This window comes from Canis lupus, chromosome X (genome assembly GCF_011100685.1).
Source record: "Canis lupus familiaris isolate Mischka breed German Shepherd chromosome X, alternate assembly UU_Cfam_GSD_1.0, whole genome shotgun sequence".
Taxonomy (NCBI): domain Eukaryota; kingdom Metazoa; phylum Chordata; class Mammalia; order Carnivora; family Canidae; genus Canis; species Canis lupus.
Genome location: NC_049260.1, coordinates 90,857,927 through 90,875,939, shown reverse-complemented (window position 1 = coordinate 90,875,939; position 18,013 = coordinate 90,857,927). Strand labels below are relative to the sequence as shown.

The 18,013-nt window shown below is 35.9% G+C and overlaps 1 protein-coding gene across 18 annotated transcripts in view; it reads left to right on the top strand.

Annotated features, from left to right (window-relative positions):
• The window catches only part of KLHL13 (kelch like family member 13), a 209,917-nt gene that overhangs the window by 160,283 nt on the left and 31,621 nt on the right, over positions 1 to 18,013 (top strand). For all 18 annotated transcript variants that reach the window (XM_038588147.1, XM_038588146.1, XM_038588136.1 and 15 more), the window contains one exon: positions 6,888 to 7,029. In XM_038588147.1, coding sequence (XP_038444075.1) covers positions 6,916 to 7,029 — 114 coding nt within the window. In that variant the 5' untranslated portion in view covers positions 6,888 to 6,915. The remainder of the gene's footprint in view (positions 1 to 6,887; positions 7,030 to 18,013) is intronic.

Sequence of the window (18,013 nt, the reverse complement as noted above, 5' to 3'; positions counted from 1 at the left end):
TTTTTTCCAGGCTTGGTGTCAGAGGGAGCATTGTGGGCTCTGGAATCAGACTCCAGTTCAAATCATAGTTGCCAGACTCATTGTGAAGCCTTAAACTCTCTGAGCTTCAGTTTTGTATCTTTAAAATGGGATTGCTATGAGGATTAAGTAGCTTAGAGAATATGTCTGGCACAGTGCCTCTTACACAGCAGGTGCTGGCTAAACTATCTTATTCCTATGTTAAAACTGACACCAGCTACTTATTAATGTGATTTTATTTTCAATATGACAGAAATGTGCATATAGAGAAGCTTTATTACTTTAGTAAATCATTTTGCAGTCTGACCCGATCACCTTGAACCTAGAATTTTTCTCGTTTGTGGATTCTGGTATTTTTGCAGCACAAAAGAAAGCCTTGGAAAGCTTAGCCTCTATTTTATATCCTATATGCTAGAGATTTCCATTAGCGAATTCATTGCAAGTTGATAATAAGGCATTTATATTTGAGTCATTAAAAAATACAAATAACTAACCAAAGCATTATCTTTCTTGATTTCTTTTGGGCAAGTACCTCAGTAAGAGCTATATTTTCTATTGTTTCTTAAACAGCAGTTAATTTATGCCATATTAAGAAAAGTCACTATTATATTTGTAATTTCTTTATGTAATGATTCTGTAAATGACATTTTAGTTGGGACAGGTCTTTAAAATATTTGAAGTTTTTATGTTTTTTTCTTTCTTTAAATGAAAATACCAGGCTTATTTTATACGTATTTCATTACTTTATAAGTTGGATTTTTCTTTCTGATTTTTAAAAAACAATTTCTTGTTTGTTTTTTTTTTTTTGTAATGGAAGTTGAGTGAGAGAGAATGTGTGTGTGTGTGTGTGTGTGTTTTGTGTATCATTTAGTTTTTGTTTGGGGAGGGTGAAGGAGGATAGTTAAGATTCTAACTTTTGTGAGGTAGGAAGGTTATTAAGATCTTTAGAATTCAATGCAGTATGCATACTCTGAATCTATAGAAAAATCTATGGGGAATAACTCCTACCATCTTAAGTTTTTAATTTATTTCTCAAGGGTGGAAGGAAATACCTTGACAGATTTAGCACTCAAATTCAAATGAGTATGAGAACAGGTGGCTAAATTTCTCTTCCACCTGCCATGCAACTTTATCACAAGAAATGTTTCATTTAGCAAATGCCTCAGCTAGCAGACACTTCTCTGTTTCAGAGCAGAAAAACAAATGGAGGGGGAGTACTTCTTTGAAGAAAACCTTTTTCTTGATTTTCTTTTTAAATTGTGAGTGTGACAACTATGTATTTTATTTTTCTGGGGGATGGGTGGTGGAAAGCATGAGTCAATGCCTTGATTAACCAACCCGATTTGTTATCTTGTTATATATCATTCATGGCTTTCATTTTTGTTCTTTTGTCTTGTTGTTGCTGTCCTTGCATACTAACCCACAGGTGCTGACTTTCAGTTACAATAATATTATTACTCTAAGAAATTATATTTGTATAATGCTTCTAACACTAACTTAGAAACTCCTACTCTTTTGTCACAGTGGAATTATGTTATTAAAATTGTTAATACAACATTGTTGGGGCACCTGGCTGACTCTGCTGGTGGAGCATGTGACTCTTGGTCTTGGGATTGTGAGTTCAAGCCCCACATTGGGTACGGAGATTACTTAAAAAAATGAAATCTTAAAAAAATACACTGATAGGTTTAACCACTTTATAATATAATGGTAGCAAGCAAAAAGAAGTATACTATGACGCTAATTGAAAACTAAATAGAGAAAAGTTAAAGGTGTTATTCATATACTTGTACCTTTGTAGCTTTCTCGGATTCACCCCCCGCCCCAAAAGTAAAAAATATAGGAAAGTACAGAAAACAGTTTGATGACTAGTCTGAGACTCTTGGGCAGCACCTTTTCCCTGTAAGTCACACATTCCTCTAGTATCTTTCATACATAGCTCTCTTAAAGTGCTGTTCTTCATTTGATGGGAGCAGGAAGTGAATATGCCGGTGCATGGGTTGGTGCATAGAACATCTCCGCCAAAAGCAGTTGAGTGTTTCATGTGTTTTCATGCTAGCAATTTCAAAAAGCACTAAAATGTCCCCTTTTCCTCGATGATGGAATCTGACCTCATCTGGCTTTCTGTATAACATGATCTGGTGCTTGCAGTGATAGAAAGAGACTGAGATGGGCATTTCATCATTCATCAAGCTGAGACCTCATTTTTAAAACACAAAAGTACTCATTTCAGTGGATTGGGTGTTATTTTTTTTCTTTTTTTTCTTCTTTTCTTTCTTTCTTTCTTTCTTTCTTTCTTTCTTTCTTTCTCTTTCTTTCTTTCCTTTCTTTTCTTTTCTTTTCTTTTTTCTTTTCTTTCTTTCTTTCTTTCTTTCTTTCTTTCTTTCTTTCTTTCTTTCTTTCTTTTCTTTCTTTTTCTTTCTTCTTTCTTTGTTGGAAGACTGAGGCTTTGGAGCCAAATGATGTAATTGTGAGATATTCTTTCCTTTCTCCATTACATACCAACAAACCTAATTGCTATGGTGAATTCCGAGAGTATGGGTTCTTTATAGAACATGTACCAAACTATTAACCTCTACAGAACTATTCACTATAGAAAACATACTTCAACCAGGTTGACAGACCACTCTTGCTGCAGCCTGTCTACCAAGTCAAATGTGTAATACAGAATCCTTCATTGTCCTGGTTCACTATAAACAGAAAAAAAAATGTGTCTGTTCGATGATTTTTAAAACTTAAAAAGATCCATTTGGGTGAACAGTACCACGTAGACAGCAGGGGCTTAATATATGTTTGCACTAGCAATTTGTAAAGTATATCTCAACTCTTTAAGTTTACAGTTTAAAGATGGAAACTTTGCTTTAATTTGCATATTCTGGGATACTCATAAGGCTAAACATTTTTTCTCTGTTAGCCATTTCTGCTTATATCTTTATGAATAGTGTACTCATATCATGTACACATGTTTCCCTTGGTGATTTTAAATTATGGAAATTTTTTAGGCAAATTACAATGTTAGAATCACCCTGTTAGCATGACAAGTGCTTAGACTTTATTTCTTTTGTCTTCAAATAGCAATGCAAAGAAATACCATAGTTTGTATATGTTCAATTTGACCACCTTTGCAGTGCTTTTGGTAAAATGATCAGATAGTGCTTCAGTCCCTACCCTAATGCTCTTTGAAAAAGTAATTGTTCTCTTTGAGCAGGCACAGTTAAAATGATTCGCGTACACTTTGTGAAAGATTGCTTTTGTGCTCTGTGGTTGGTCATTGTTAAGAAAATAAGGTGTGTCCAGTGGCAGTGGGATGGGCTGGAGTGGCCCAATAGCAATATACAGACATCTTTTTCCTAAAAGATTTGATTTCTGAACAGAAAATTGATGAACATACTCTCTTTCATGAATAAATTTATGGCATTGATGACGTGAGACTATTTAGGCAGAGTTTGCTTGATTCATGTAAAAGTGAATCCAAATAAGTCATTGTTTTTGTAGAACTATGAAATTATTATTTGTACATGAATTTACAGAGAACAAAAGCTTTCCTGCACAATTGTCTTATAAACTTCAAAGCCATTATCTACTTATCTACTATAAACACTTGATTGTTCAAATTGTGGGGCTGGAGGAAACAGAGGTATGTTATTGTTAGGTCGTCTTGGAAAAATTAGTGGTAATTAATAACCCTACTGTGTTTCTTACAGCCAACATTAGCCTCATGTAGTCAACACTCAGACTGGGAAGTAATTTAGAACATGAAATTGCTTTAGAAAAATTCTCGTGACTAGGTTAATCCCTCTCTATCAAAGTTTCTCAATCTTGGCACTCTTGACATTTTTGCCTGAATACATCTTTGCCATGGAGAACTTTCCTGTGTGTCGGTGAGATGTTTAGCAGCATCCCACTAGATGAAGGTAGCATGTCCCCCCCTTGTGACAATGAAAAATGGCCCCAAACATTGCCAGACATGGGGAGGGGAGAAACAAAATCCCCTTGGTCCTCTAACCCCTTTCTGAGAACCACTGGTCTTTATATTGCTTTTAACCATATGATTGAAAAATAGTACAATTTTTAAAATGTTGTTTGTTCTTAGAATTACTCAGATAATCATTCCTTTAAGGATAGTTTGATATAATTGTGCTCTGGGCTTTGCTGCAGAGAGATTTTACCTCCTTGCAGTGTTAAAAAAAAAAAAAAAAAAAAAAAAAACAGTGCTCTTCATATCCAGTCGGTAAACTTAATGAAAAGGAGATAGAAGAGAATATTGAATCTGCTGAGAAGATTGACATGGCATGTATTGTTACTGATGCAGAAATAATAGGGAATGTTCTGAATGTTAAAAAGTCAAGGTATGTTGATAAAAAGTCATGAAAAAGACGATTTTAGTGAAGACTTCTTCAGCATTTGGAGTAATTAATTAGAAATCCAACCATATTATCTTGCCAAGAAAGGGTTGCATTTTCACATTCTGCTTTTCAATTTTAGGAGCTAGAGACAAATGACAAGTAAACAAGTTGTTATTTGAGGTTTCTTCAAAAAAAATCAATTTCCAGGGTTTGTCATAGGCACAGTGTGGCTTCAGCTTTATTCCTGTCCCTTTTACATCTGTGGTTCTATAAAAATGATAACTGATGGTCATTGAAAGCACTGAGTGAGAAAGAGATGTCCACAAAAATGAGATTCTGTGTTCATTCAGATGACATATGTTAAAATTCTCATGTACTAGGTTCTGTGCAGGGAATACAGAAAATAATAATACATTCACTTGGATATTTCATTAAAATAATTCTGTGTGAATGGAAATTTTCTGGTTAGGAATACCAATCACGATTAGTCTATTTCCCACTTTTCCCATTGATTCTGTACTTTTAAATGTCTGTCTGCAAAAGCTGTTTAAAAGGGTGTGTGTGTGTATGCTATATGTCATGTATGTAATTCAATTCTTTTTAAGGCTATTTCTGAAATTAGTAGAAGGCTATATTCATTTTCTTCTATGCTTGTTAAAATCTTATTTAAATTATTCTCTTTATTAAATATCCATGAGACTTGAATAAAACATGGTCATATATTATTCATTTTTGGTTATACTATGGCTCTAATATCCTTAAGAAGAATTGATCTCACCCTTGAGGCCAGAACTTTTGCTAATTATTACAGGATTTAAAACCATTTCGTTGATGTCAGGATTCAAAAAGCAGGATCTTAAAGTATGGTATAGTCTTAAAACTTTTTTTCTTGTTCAAACTAATCAACTGAGGTTACAGGTATGGTAGGGAACAAGTGAAAATCTTCATTATATTCGATAGGCCAGAGTTAGAAAAACAATTTGGGATGCCTGGCTAGCTCTTGATCTTGGGATTGTGGGTTCCAGCCCCATGTTGGATATAGAGCTTACTTAAAAATAAAACCTTAAAAAAGAAAAAGAAAGGGGTGCCTGGGTGGGTCAATCAGTTAAGCATCTGCCTTTAGCTCAGGTCATGATCCTGGGGTCATGGGATCGAGCCCCACGTAGGGTTCCCTGCTCAGTGGGGAGTCTGCTTCTCCCTCTCCTTGCTGCCCCCCATCTCTCTCTTGCTCTCTCTCAAATAAATAATAAAAAATAAATGATAATTTTTTAGGAGCCATAAAAAGGACTGGGGAACCTGTAATCAACAGGTCAGTTTGTTTCACAGAAACTACACAAAGCATTTAATAAAATTGGGCCTCAAGTTACACTGAAAACTGACCACCACAGTACAACTTTTTATTATCCCTGAGACTAGGTAGGGAGAGAGACCGAGGGAGAGGGAGTAGCAGGCTCTCTGTTTGCTGAGCAGAGAGCCTGATGCAGGGCTTGATCCTCAGGATCATATCCTGAGCAGAAAGCAGATGCTTAACTGATTAAGCACCCAGGTGCCCCTAAAAAATCATTAACGTAATATATACATGGGCATAGCTTACATTTATTATTTTTACTTTTTATTTCTTGAAAAAGATGGAAATGCCACTAGACTGTAGTGATTTAACAAATAATCCCAAAATGATCAATGAGAGTTACTGCTAGAAAAAATTATTTCACGTGTAAAATTTTTTGTTCAGTTGGGGGTTGATTAGAACTAAAACTAATGGCAGAAGAGGAAGCAGTATATTACTATCGCAGTTAATCTTTGACTTTTATTAATAGGGTCTTTGGAGTTTGGAATCACACTAGACTTAAATTCAAATCCTGACCCAGCTATTTGAATAAATTTATGACCTTAGGTAACTTATTATTAATGTTTTTGTAACTCATTTACCCTACCGTTAATACAAAGGAAACAATAATAGTACCTATTGCGGTGGATTATTTTAAGGAGTATATGACGTCATGTGTGTAAATTTCTTGGCAAGCACCTGATACATAGTGACTGTTCAATAAATGATAGCTATTATTTTTCTTTCTAAAATTAGGTATTCCAAAGTAGTTTTAACTGTGAATAACACAATTTGATGTTATTGTTACTCAAACAGTACAATACCAAAAACAACTACTCTGACATTTAAAATACAAAAATCCTTTGTGAATATCATTTTGAATGAGCTTTTAGGTTGATTTCTCACTTCTAATTGATCTTTTCTGACCTTGAAAAGTTTTTTAACTTTTTAACACACACACACACACACACACACATAAAACTATATATATAGTTATATATACTCATATATATAGGTTTATGTATATATAGGTTTATCAGCCTAAAGTACAATGAAACAAAATTCAGGATATTCCATAGTCAAATGATTGGCACTAGTGACTGATTATTTCTGTAAATAATGTACATAATGTCCTTATTGTGGATTATATATCAACTTTTAATTTCCCTTTCCTTCTGGTTTATAAAAATTTTCAGATCTCTAGTGGAAGAGGAAGACCAACACATGAAATTGTCCCTTGGAAGCAGCGAAATGGGTCTCTCATCCCATCTGCAGTCTTCCAAGGCAGGAACCACACGCATCTTTACCAGCAATACCCACAGTTCTGTGGTGTTACAGGTAATCTCAGCTCTCCCTTTTGTAATATTTATTTATTTTTTTTAATTTATTTTTTATTGGTGTTCAATTTACTAACATACAGAATAACCCCCAGTGCCCGTCACCCATTCACTCCCACCCCCCGCCCTCCTCCCCTTCCACCACCCCTAGTTCGTTTCCCAGAGTTAGCAGTCTTTACGTTCTGTCTCCCTTTCTGATATTTCCCACACATTTCTTCCCCTTCCCTTATATTCCCTTTCACTATTATTTATATTCCCCAAATGAATGAGAACATATAATGTTTGTCCTCCGACTGGCTTATTTCACTCAGCATAATACCCTCCAGTTCCATCCACGTTGAAGCAAATGGTGGGTATTTGTCATTTCTAATAGCTGAGTAATATTCCATTGTATACATAAACCACATCTTCTTTATCCACTCATCTTTCGATGGACACAGAGGCTCCTTCCACAGTTTGGCTATTGTGGACATTGCTGCTAGAAACATCGGGGTGCAGGTGTCCCGGCGTTTCATTGCATTTGTATCTTTGGGGTAAATCCCCAACAGTGCAATTGCTGGGTCGTAGGGCAGGTCTATTTTTAACTGTTTGAGGAACCTCCACACAGTTTTCCAGAGTGGCTGCACCAGTTCACATTCCCACCAACAGTGTATGAGGGTTCCCTTTTCTCCACATCCTCTCCAACATTTGTTGTTTCCTGCCTTGTTAATGTTCCCCATTCTCACTGGTGTGAGGTGGTATCTCATTGTGGTTTTGATTTGTATTTCCCTGATGGCAAGTGATGCAGAGCATTTTCTCATGTGCATGTTGGCCATGTCTATGTCTTCTTCTGTGAGATTTCTGTTCATGTCTTTTGCCCATTTCATGATTGGATTGTTTGTTTCTTTGGTGTTGAGTTTTGTAATATTTAAATGGATTTTAAAACTACCTCTACAGTGTTTGTCATAGGGGATGTCAATATGGGGGTGGAGGCGCGAGGAGCATGCATGTATGTGGACAGGGTGCATATGGAAACCCTCTGTGCTTTTTGTTCCATTTTTCTATGAACCTGGAACTGCTCTAAAGAATTAAGCTTATTAATTTAAAAAAGACCAAGCAAACATCAGAGAAGAAACTTGAGGGGAAAACTACGTACATTTCTGATGTTTAAAAAAAAAAATCCCCAGAGTTCATTATTTATTTTGTTTGTATGAAGGAGGTCTTGCTTTGGCCACTTACTTGCAGAATGTTATGCTGGCAACATTGACTTTCCATTTTGTCTCAGCCAACATAAATATAACAAAGTCCCTAGGCTAAATTTTGTAGGTCCTAACTAATGACCTGTTTTACTGTCACCTTTATCATAGTTCTGAAGATCGTATTTATTTGGTGTCTCAACTCACATTGCCAGTTGTAGGTGTGGGAGGATGGATAAGGATGGCGGGATGCAAACACACTGATGGATGTAAGTGTGATAACTGACCTCAAAGGAGAGGACAGAAACACAGTAGAAAGCCCCCCAAAACCATCAAAAACTGCAACATGGAGCTAGTTAGCATAAGAATAAGCAGTCCAAGTACTCCTGGCAGTTGTGAATACTCCCTGACCTCTTTGGGCATTGCTAAATTAGAAACAATATACTACTAGATGATAATCAATGTCTTCTAGACAGTCAAATTATATCAGTGTCCTCTCTAGTAAGATAAAGAAAATAAATTTTTCTAAATGTGTTTTTCAGAGAAATCTCCCCAGGTGAATTTCATGCATATTCCCAGTTAATGACCATTATAGTAAAGCAGTATGTAGTATACAGTGTTTGGTGTGCAGTATAGTATAGCGGAGTAAGAGATGAGTCTTCTGCTTGCTGTGTGGCCTTTTTGTAGCATGTAATTTTTCTGGGCTTTGTTTGTCTTATCTCCAAAATGTGTCTTGACTAGGAGATCTCTAAATTCCATTCTAGTTCCCATCTGTAATTCTATGAGATCATATCTTTCATTATTTTGGTTTGTAATGGGAGCTGGGTTTTATGGTTTGTTGTCCTATGGGTCTCATCAGCAGAAATGCAGAGGGTCAGGAATAGGAGAAGCTTTCCATTCCCTGGCATCTCAATGCTATGTAAATGGTTTAATTGTTGGGTATTCAAGGCTATGGGAAAAGAGAATGAGCGGTCAAGCAGATAGGAAAAGTCTGAGAGGAAGGGGCTTTTTTGTTATATTAAAATAATCTCTCTAAGGAAAAGGAGACTCACTCCTCCATGATACATCTACCCTCTCCATGCACATAGTCATGTGTTAAAGCCAGTGTGTGTGTTCCTGCTAATTTTTAAAATGTGCTTTAAACTAAATAATGGAAGCCACTTTAATGCAGTGATCCAGATTTAGGACAGTGGTCCTCAAATTTTAGTGCAAATCAGAATCACAAGGAGAAAGGCTTGTTAAACAGTGAATGCTGGGCTCCATCCCAGAGTTTTTGAATAACAAACTCAGATACATTTTTAACAAGTTCCCAGGTAATGCTGCAGGACCAGGGAACATACCTTTAGAACGACTGTTCTAGAGACAGGGTCCTTCTTCCACCAAGAAAGATGATGGCCTCTCCCTTTCTCCCTACATATCATATGAAGGTGATACACTAATTGCTTTAATGGGGAAACAGCAGAAGTAGTTTATATATCCATCAACAGGGAAAAACTTACGTAAATTATGTTGTATAGCAGCCATGTAATAGTGTGCAGTCACCAAAGAGGGTGATGTAGATCTATGTGTAAGACTGAAAAGAATATAGTAAATGAAAAAAAGTAACAGGCCAAATATGGCATATGTACACAATGGAATATTATTCAGCTATATATAGGAAAGAAGTATGGCACATGCTACAACATGGGTGAACCTTAAAAACGTTATGCTAAGTGGAAGAAGCTAGTCACAGAAGGCTGTATTTTGTATGATTCCATTCATCCAGAATGGCCAGAATACGGAAAGCCATAGGTACAGAAAGTAGACTAGTTATTGCTTCAAGTTGGAGAGAATGTGAGCATACAAAGGTGCTAAAGGTTCCAGGGCTTCTTTTTGAGATGATGAAAATATCCTAAAATTGACTCTGGATATGGCTGTATGCATTATCTGCAAATGTGCTAAAACCCCACCAAACTCTATGCTATAAGGTGAATTGTATAGTATGTCAATTCTATCTCAATAAAACTGTTAAAGTTACAGGCCAGTATATATTGTATGATCCCATCTTTTGTTAGAAGAACTATACAATATGTGGGGCACCTGGGTGGCACAGTTGGTCAAGCGTCCAACTCTTGCTTTTGGCTCAGGTCATGATTTCAGGGTTGTGAGATTGAGCCCTGCATTGGGCTCTGTGCTCAGCATGGAGTCTGCTTGGGATTCTTTCTCCCTGTCTCTCTGCCCATCCTGCTCATGCTCGTATGTGCCCTCTCTCTTTGTCTCTCATATAAAGAAATAAATGTATCAAAAAAAGAAATAAATATTTTTTAAAAAAGGAACTATATAATATATATACATATATGAATAAATGCACAAGAAAAGGTCTGGAAACATTAGGGAGGCTGGTGAATGTTGCCTTATAACTTTCTGCTTTGTACAATCCTGCACTGCTTAATTTTTTTTTACAATGGAAGTATTTTTGTGTATAACCTGTGTAATTAAAAAAAATATTGTTCTCTTAACTATGGGAAACAAACTGAGGGTTGCCGGAGGGGTTGGGGGTGAGGGGATGGGGTAACTGGGTGATGGGATGAGCAGTGGGTGTGATATGCAACTGATTAATCACTAAATTCTAACTCTGAAACTAATACACTATATTTTAATTAAATTGAATTTAAATGTAAAAATCTTAAAAATCTATAGGTATAGGTATAATTGCTGACAAAACAAGTATGGCAGGGTATTTAGCTATATTGCATTTTTAGTATTGCAATATTTAGCTATATTGCATTTTAGTTCAACCTTTGTTGGTCCAGGCTGGTGGTGGAAGGAATAGTGATGTGAATGTAACTAGAGAGTTCGTATGGAGTAAAGGTGATCTTTCATCAGCTGACTTTTTGTTGTTAGTGTGCTATTTTCCATGGTGACATAGAGCTGCCACTTTATATTGCTATTGCAAAACTTTGCTCTCTTTAAAAGTCAATTGAAAATGATGTTCTCACAAACTGAGATTTCTAAATTGAAGCACTAACAGAGAACTTTTTTCTGGATCTAATCTTAGGTGTGAGGTTGTCAAGGGAACAAGTTGGGGAAGTGTTTAATGTGTAAATGTTATCATTGTTTTCAGATTAGCAATCACACAAACTCCAGCTTCAAAAGGCATTGAAAGTAGCTGCCAGGGGAACAGGCCAATGGGGAGAAACTTTTAAGAAGTCACACTCTCAACAGGATTACCAGCTTCATAACTCTAGTGGGAAGGACACGAGTTTAGACCAAACCTGGAATCCTAATTTTGCCACTAGTTGTGTGACTTTGGGAGCTTTCCATCCTATTAGGGCCAGTTTCCTTATCTATACTATGGGTAAGAGATGTGAGAATTAAATGTGACAATATACGGGAAAGTAAGGTGCATAATAAATAGCCATTTTATTTTACTTCCATGTGAGCCAAACATGGAAAGTATCAGAGGAAATGTTGCTGATCTGAAGTGATGGGTGTGCCACATAAGGCATCCATCTGGTTGGCTTGATCTACTTTTACAGATTAGTCATCTCCGTTAAACAGGCCTTACTTAGCAAACTAGGCTGTCAAGGAAAGTACCTAAAGAATTTTGATACCTAATAGGCTTGGATTCCTAGAACCTAGAACAAATCCCCAGAAAATCCATGATGGAGTTAGCAGTATAGATTGCTTTCACTCAACTAAGGAAGATTAACCAGGGTTTGCTTAAGTAGTAACTGATAGGGGCACCTGGGTGGCTCAGTCAATTAAGCCTCAGCCTTCAGCTCCAATCATGATCCTGGGGTCCTGGGATCCAGCCCCACATTGGACTCACTGCTCAGCAGGGAGCCTGCTTTTCTCTCTGCCCCTCACCCCTCCCCACCCCCACTCATGTGTGCTCTCTCTCTCTCTCTCTCTCTCAAAATAATAAATCTTTTTAAAAAGTAGTAACTGGTAAAATCAAGGATTATCTCATTTTCTTCACTTCTTTAGTGCTACTATAGCTATAATTATTTCTCATGGAAAGCTTCTATCCTTTGGCTTCACCTATTATCCCAGGTTGTCAACTGTTTTCTTTTATGGCCCCATTTTATGGTAATTCGTTGACTTATACTCTTCCTTGGCACCTTTGTGCCTAAAAAATAACAGCTTTATGGAGATATAATTCATATATCATATAATTCAACCCATATAAAGTACACAATTCAATGGTTTTTAGTATACTCACCGGGTTTTGCATATATCACCACAATCCATTGTAGAACATTCTTATCTGCTCAAAAAGAAACCTCCTATCCATTAGCAGTCACTCCACATCTGCTTCCAACTCTTTTGTCAAACCTAAGCCACCACTAATCTCCTCTCTGTCTCTATAGATTTGCCTATTCTGAACATTTCCTACAAATGGAATCATAATATATAGCCTTTTGTAACCAGTTTCTTTTACCTAGCATAATTTTTTCAGGATTCATCCATGTTGTAGTATGTATCAGTGCTTCTTTCCTTTTTACAATTGAATACTATTCCATTGTATTATGGATATACCACTTTTTAAAAAATTCATTCATCCATTGATAGACATTTGGTTTTTTTTTTCCTACTTTTTGGCTATTATCAACTATGCTACTATGAATCTTCATGGACAAGTGTCTGTGTGGACATGTTTTCATTTCTCTTTCATATAGACCTAGGAGTAGAATTGCTGGGTCATACAGCAACTCTGGGCTTAAACTTTTGAAGAACTGCCAGAGTATTTTTCCAAGTGGCTGCACCATTTTACATTCCCACACACAGTGTATGAGGATTCCAATTTTACCATTTTCTTGCCAACACTAATTATCTGTCTTTTCAATTGTAGCTGTACTAGGAGGTATGAAGTGTTATCTTGTGGTTTTGGGTTGTACTTCCCTGATTGCTAATGATGTTGAGCATCTTTTCATTTGTGCTTATGGCCTTTTGTATATCATCTTTGAGGAACTGTCTATTCAGATCCTTTTCCCAAGTTCTAGTTGGGGTATTTTTTCATTCAGTCATAAGAATTCTTTATATATTCTAGATACAAATCCCTTATGAGAACATGATTTGCAAGCATTTTTGTCCTAGCACCTTTGGTCTTACAGCCCCTTGCTGTTTTGTTGTAGCTACCTTGCCAATCCCATATCCTTTATCATTTCAGTCATATGCTCTTTGCTTCTGCTTAACCTTAGTAGAGTTAATAGGACAGGTGGTCAAGGGAAACACCTGGAAGACTTCTGACTTTACACTATTCTGTAAACACTTAAGTGTTTGTACCTGTTTCCTGTTCTTGAAATGCCCTTTTTTTACTTTTTGTTTCTAGTAAATCCCTGTTTATTCATAATTATCCATCTTAAATTATAAGTAATAGAACTGGGATTCTAGTTTTGCCCTAAAAGTCATGTGCTTTCCACTACAGTTATATAACGGGTAATCCTGCAGAGTGAGACTTCTTAAAACAGTCACTCCCCATTGGCCTGTTCCCCTGACAGCTACTTTAATTGCCTTTTGAAGCTAGAGTTTGTATGAACCAGGCAGAGTTAGTGGTTTCTTCTATTCCTTCCTCTTAGCACTTGTGTTTTTTTTTTCAAAAATTTTATTTATTTATTCATGAGAGATACAGAGAAAGAGGGAGGCAGAGACACAAGCAGAGGGAAAAGCAGGCTCCCTGTGGGGAACCTGATGTGGGAGTTGATCCCAGGACCTGGGATCCGGCCGCCATGACCTGAAGGCAGACACTCAACTGCTGAGCCACCCAGGCATCCCTTAGCCCTTGTTAATATGACTTAGTGTGATTCACAACATCTAACTTGTTGTTTCTCTGTGCCTGTGATCTAGTGCTCTGGGGTACGTGGCAAATGCTTGATAAGTGCCCATTATTAGTATTAGTATTGTAATATTTATCATTTTCATGGAAAGAAATAATACCTTTAAAGAGCATAGCCCGTTACCTGGCACAGAGGAAGTACTCAGTGCTTTTCACTACTATTATTAGTATTGTTGGCAGAATCAGTGAATTTGGATGACAGTTATAGTAACTTTCATATATACTTGCCTCATTGATACTTTAAAAATATGGTGAAGTAGAAAAGGCAAGAATTATCATTTCCATTTTATAAGTTAGGAAACTGAAGTTCAGGGAGGTTAGGAGGCTTGCCCAGATCACAAAGCCAGGAAGTGACAATAACTAGGACTTGAACACAGGTTTTCTGACTGTGGATTTGTTTTTATAATCTGTTTTTGTCATTTGTTTCTCCTAATCTTGCTCTAAATTGTATTAGCTATTTAAATATAATGTCTGTAAATATTAAGTTTTGACTGTAAGTGTAAAAACATGTATTAACAGAGGCTAACAGATCATTTGTTGTGAATAATAAAGATTTTATTCTTTTTTAAAAGATAATTATGTATTTATTTAAAGCGAGAGAGAGAGAGAGAGAGAGAGAGAGAGAGAGAGAGAGAGGAGGGGAGGGGCAGAGGGAGAGAGAGATCTTAAGCAGACTCTGTGCTAAGTGTGGAGCCTGATGCAGGGCTCGATCTCATGATCCTGAGATCATGACCTGAGCCGAAATCAAGAGTTGGATGCTTTAAACAACTAAGCCACCCAGGTGCCCCTGTTCTTTTTTTTAAAAAAAGGCTTTTTTTTTTTCAAGTTATCTCTACATTCAACATGAGGCTCAAGCTCACAACCCCAAGGTAAATAGTGATCTAGAAGTCAAACACAGATGAACTATCCTCAAAGTATTAGTTCATAACTTGAGTCTACCACTTAATGCAACATTACAAGCTAATAAATGTCAGCAGTAAACTAGTTGAGATAACATTACTCAATGAACATTTACCCATGTTAACTAAAGAGAGAGAAAAGATGTATCACTTTATGTTTAATAGCTTTGAAATAAAAAGTCTACTAAAGTGAAAAAAGGGATCCCTGGGTGGCGCAGCGGTTTGGCGCCTGCCTTTGGCCCAGGGCGCGATCCTGGAGACCCAGGATCGAATCCCACATCGGGCTGCCAGTGCATGGAGCCTGCTTCTCCCTCTGCCTATGTCTCTGCCTCTCTCTCTCTTTCTGTGACTATCATAAAATAAAAATAAAATAAAGTGAAAAAAAAGTTATATACTCTTCCGACTGAGCCAGCCAGGCGCCCTATAAACATTTTATTCTTAATAGAAATAGAATTATGCAGAAAGTCTTCCTTCCTGCCTGCCCTACTTCCTTTCCCCTACCAAAATTGGAAAAAAACAAAAGCAAACAAGCAAACAGAGAAAAAATTTTAACTGCTAGTTGGACACATCCTTTTTAGGACAAGTAGGCCATAGCTATAGCACCATGTTTCAGCTGGTGGCAGTGTATATTAATTGTTGAATGTTACCCAGGTAGAAACAAATTATTTTTTGATTGTTGGCTATGCTTACTCATACCTAGAGAGTTTCAAAATGCCTCCTTGCTGTGGGTGTCTAGGCTCCTAATTGGCATTTTCTCATGTTAAGACTGGTGCCTAACAGATTGTTCTTCTGATATTTTCCTCCAGTTTTATCTATTTACTATTTTTCTAGCCAATTTTAGTTGTAAAGCCAATAAAAGGTCATTTTATGGTCTCAAATTACAATCTATATAATACCGTGTTAAAGAAATGAATTATCCCAAGAGTCTGTACAAATTAACTTGTCTTGCCTTCCAATGGGCTAACTTTATGAAATGCTTATGCTAAGGTAGACATTTGGGTTGCTTATTGTTATATTGATGAACTATATCCAATTTTAAAACTCTATGATCATAAATAAATAATTTTTAAAATTTATTCTTGGGGCACCTGGCTGGCTCAGTCAGTAGAGTATGCAACTCATGATCTCAGCGTTGTGAATTCAAGCCCCATATTGAGGGTAGAGTTTACTTTTAAATATTAAAAAATAAAGATGTATTAATATAAGAAAGGGAGGCATAATAGATAAATGGACAAAGAATATGTGGAAGCTATACATATATATTAATATATATGTATTATTTAATATATTACTTATATATTTCTGTATAATTCTATTTCTATTAAGAATAAAGTTCATTATATAGTATATATAATGAAATATTACCCAACCATAAAAAGGATGAGCTCTTGCCATTTGTGACAACATGGATGGACCTAGAGGATATTATGCTGAGTGAAATAAGTCCAACAGAGAAAGACAAATGCAATATGATTTCATTTAAATGTAAAATCTAAAAAACCCAACAATCCAAAAACCCATACAAACAAAATACAGAAACAGACTCATAAATAGAGAACAAACTGGTGGTTACCAGAGGGGAGATGGTTGGGAAATGAGCAAAATGGGTAGAAAGGGGTGGGACGTAAAGGCTCTCAGTTATGTAATGAATAAGTCAGGGCAATAAAAGGTACAGCATAGGAAATATAGTCAATAGTATTATAATAGTGTTCTCTGGTGACAGATGGTAGCTATGCTTGTGGTGGACGTAGCATTACATATAAACTTGTCAAATCACTATATTGTACACCTGAATCTAATGTAACATTGTGTCAATTATACTTCAATTAAAAAAAGAAGGAATAAAAAAAGGAATAACGATTTTAGAATAATTATGTTTTACAAAAGAAGAGCCCAAATAATCTAGATTGCTGAAGTTTTTATTCAAAATGAAAATTTGTATTTCTTTATTTCAGTTACCTAAATGGAGCTAGAATATAGAGAAATGAATATATAATTTGGGGGGAATAACTTTTATGGTACTCAGGATAGGGTACAATAAATTGTTATACTTTCCAATTGAGTGTGTATCTTTATGATACAAGTTGGAAGAGAGTCTACTACCTTTCCTTTCTGTCTCCTTTAGTAGACAGAATGAGGTTTTGTTGTTAATTAGCATGTGTTGAAATAATACAGAAGACTGGCACATACCAACTGATAGTTAAATATGCTAAATACAGAATTTCAATTTGATTATTTATTGCTAGTATAGAATAACACAGTTTGTTGATGATTATTGATCTTATATTTACAACCTTGATAAACCAACTTATTCTAGGTACCTTTTTGTAGAATCTGTAGGATTTTCTATATAGAAAATTTTGTCTATGAATAAAGGTACTTTTATTTCATTCTTTCCAATCTGATGCTTTTTATTTCATTTTCTTGCCTTATTGCACTGCACAGGAACTCCAGAGAATTGTTAAATAGAAGTGGTTAAATATACATTCTTACTTTTTTGCTTGTATCACTGGGGAAAGCATTCTTTCTTTTACCATTAAGTATGATGTTAGCTATAGGTTGGAGGAAGTTCCTTTCTGTTCCAATTTGCTGAGACTTTTGTTTTGTGTTTTTAATCAGAAACGGTTGTTGGATTTTATCAAATACTTTTTTGTACCTATCGAGATGATCTCATCATTTTTCTTCTTTAATCTGTTAATATTGCAAATTATATTGATTGATTTTTGAACGTTAAGGCAGCCATGCACTGCAGGAATGAGCCTCACTTGGTCATGATCCTTCTTATCTTTCTTACATATTATTAAATTTGATTTGCTAAAATTTTAGGAATTTTTGCACCTATGCTCATGAGGAATTTTGGTTTTAGTTTTCTTACCTTTGTTTGGTTTTGATATTAGGATAATGCTGGCCTTGTAGAATGAGTTAAGACATGTTCCCTCCTCTTAATTTTCTGGATATCTTTGTGTAGAATTGGTATTACCTCTTAATGTTTGGTACAATTCACCAGTAAATATTTAATTTTATAGTTAGACATATAGCTCTTCGGGTTATTGATATCTTCTAGAGTAATCTTTAGCAGCTTGTGTCTTTCAA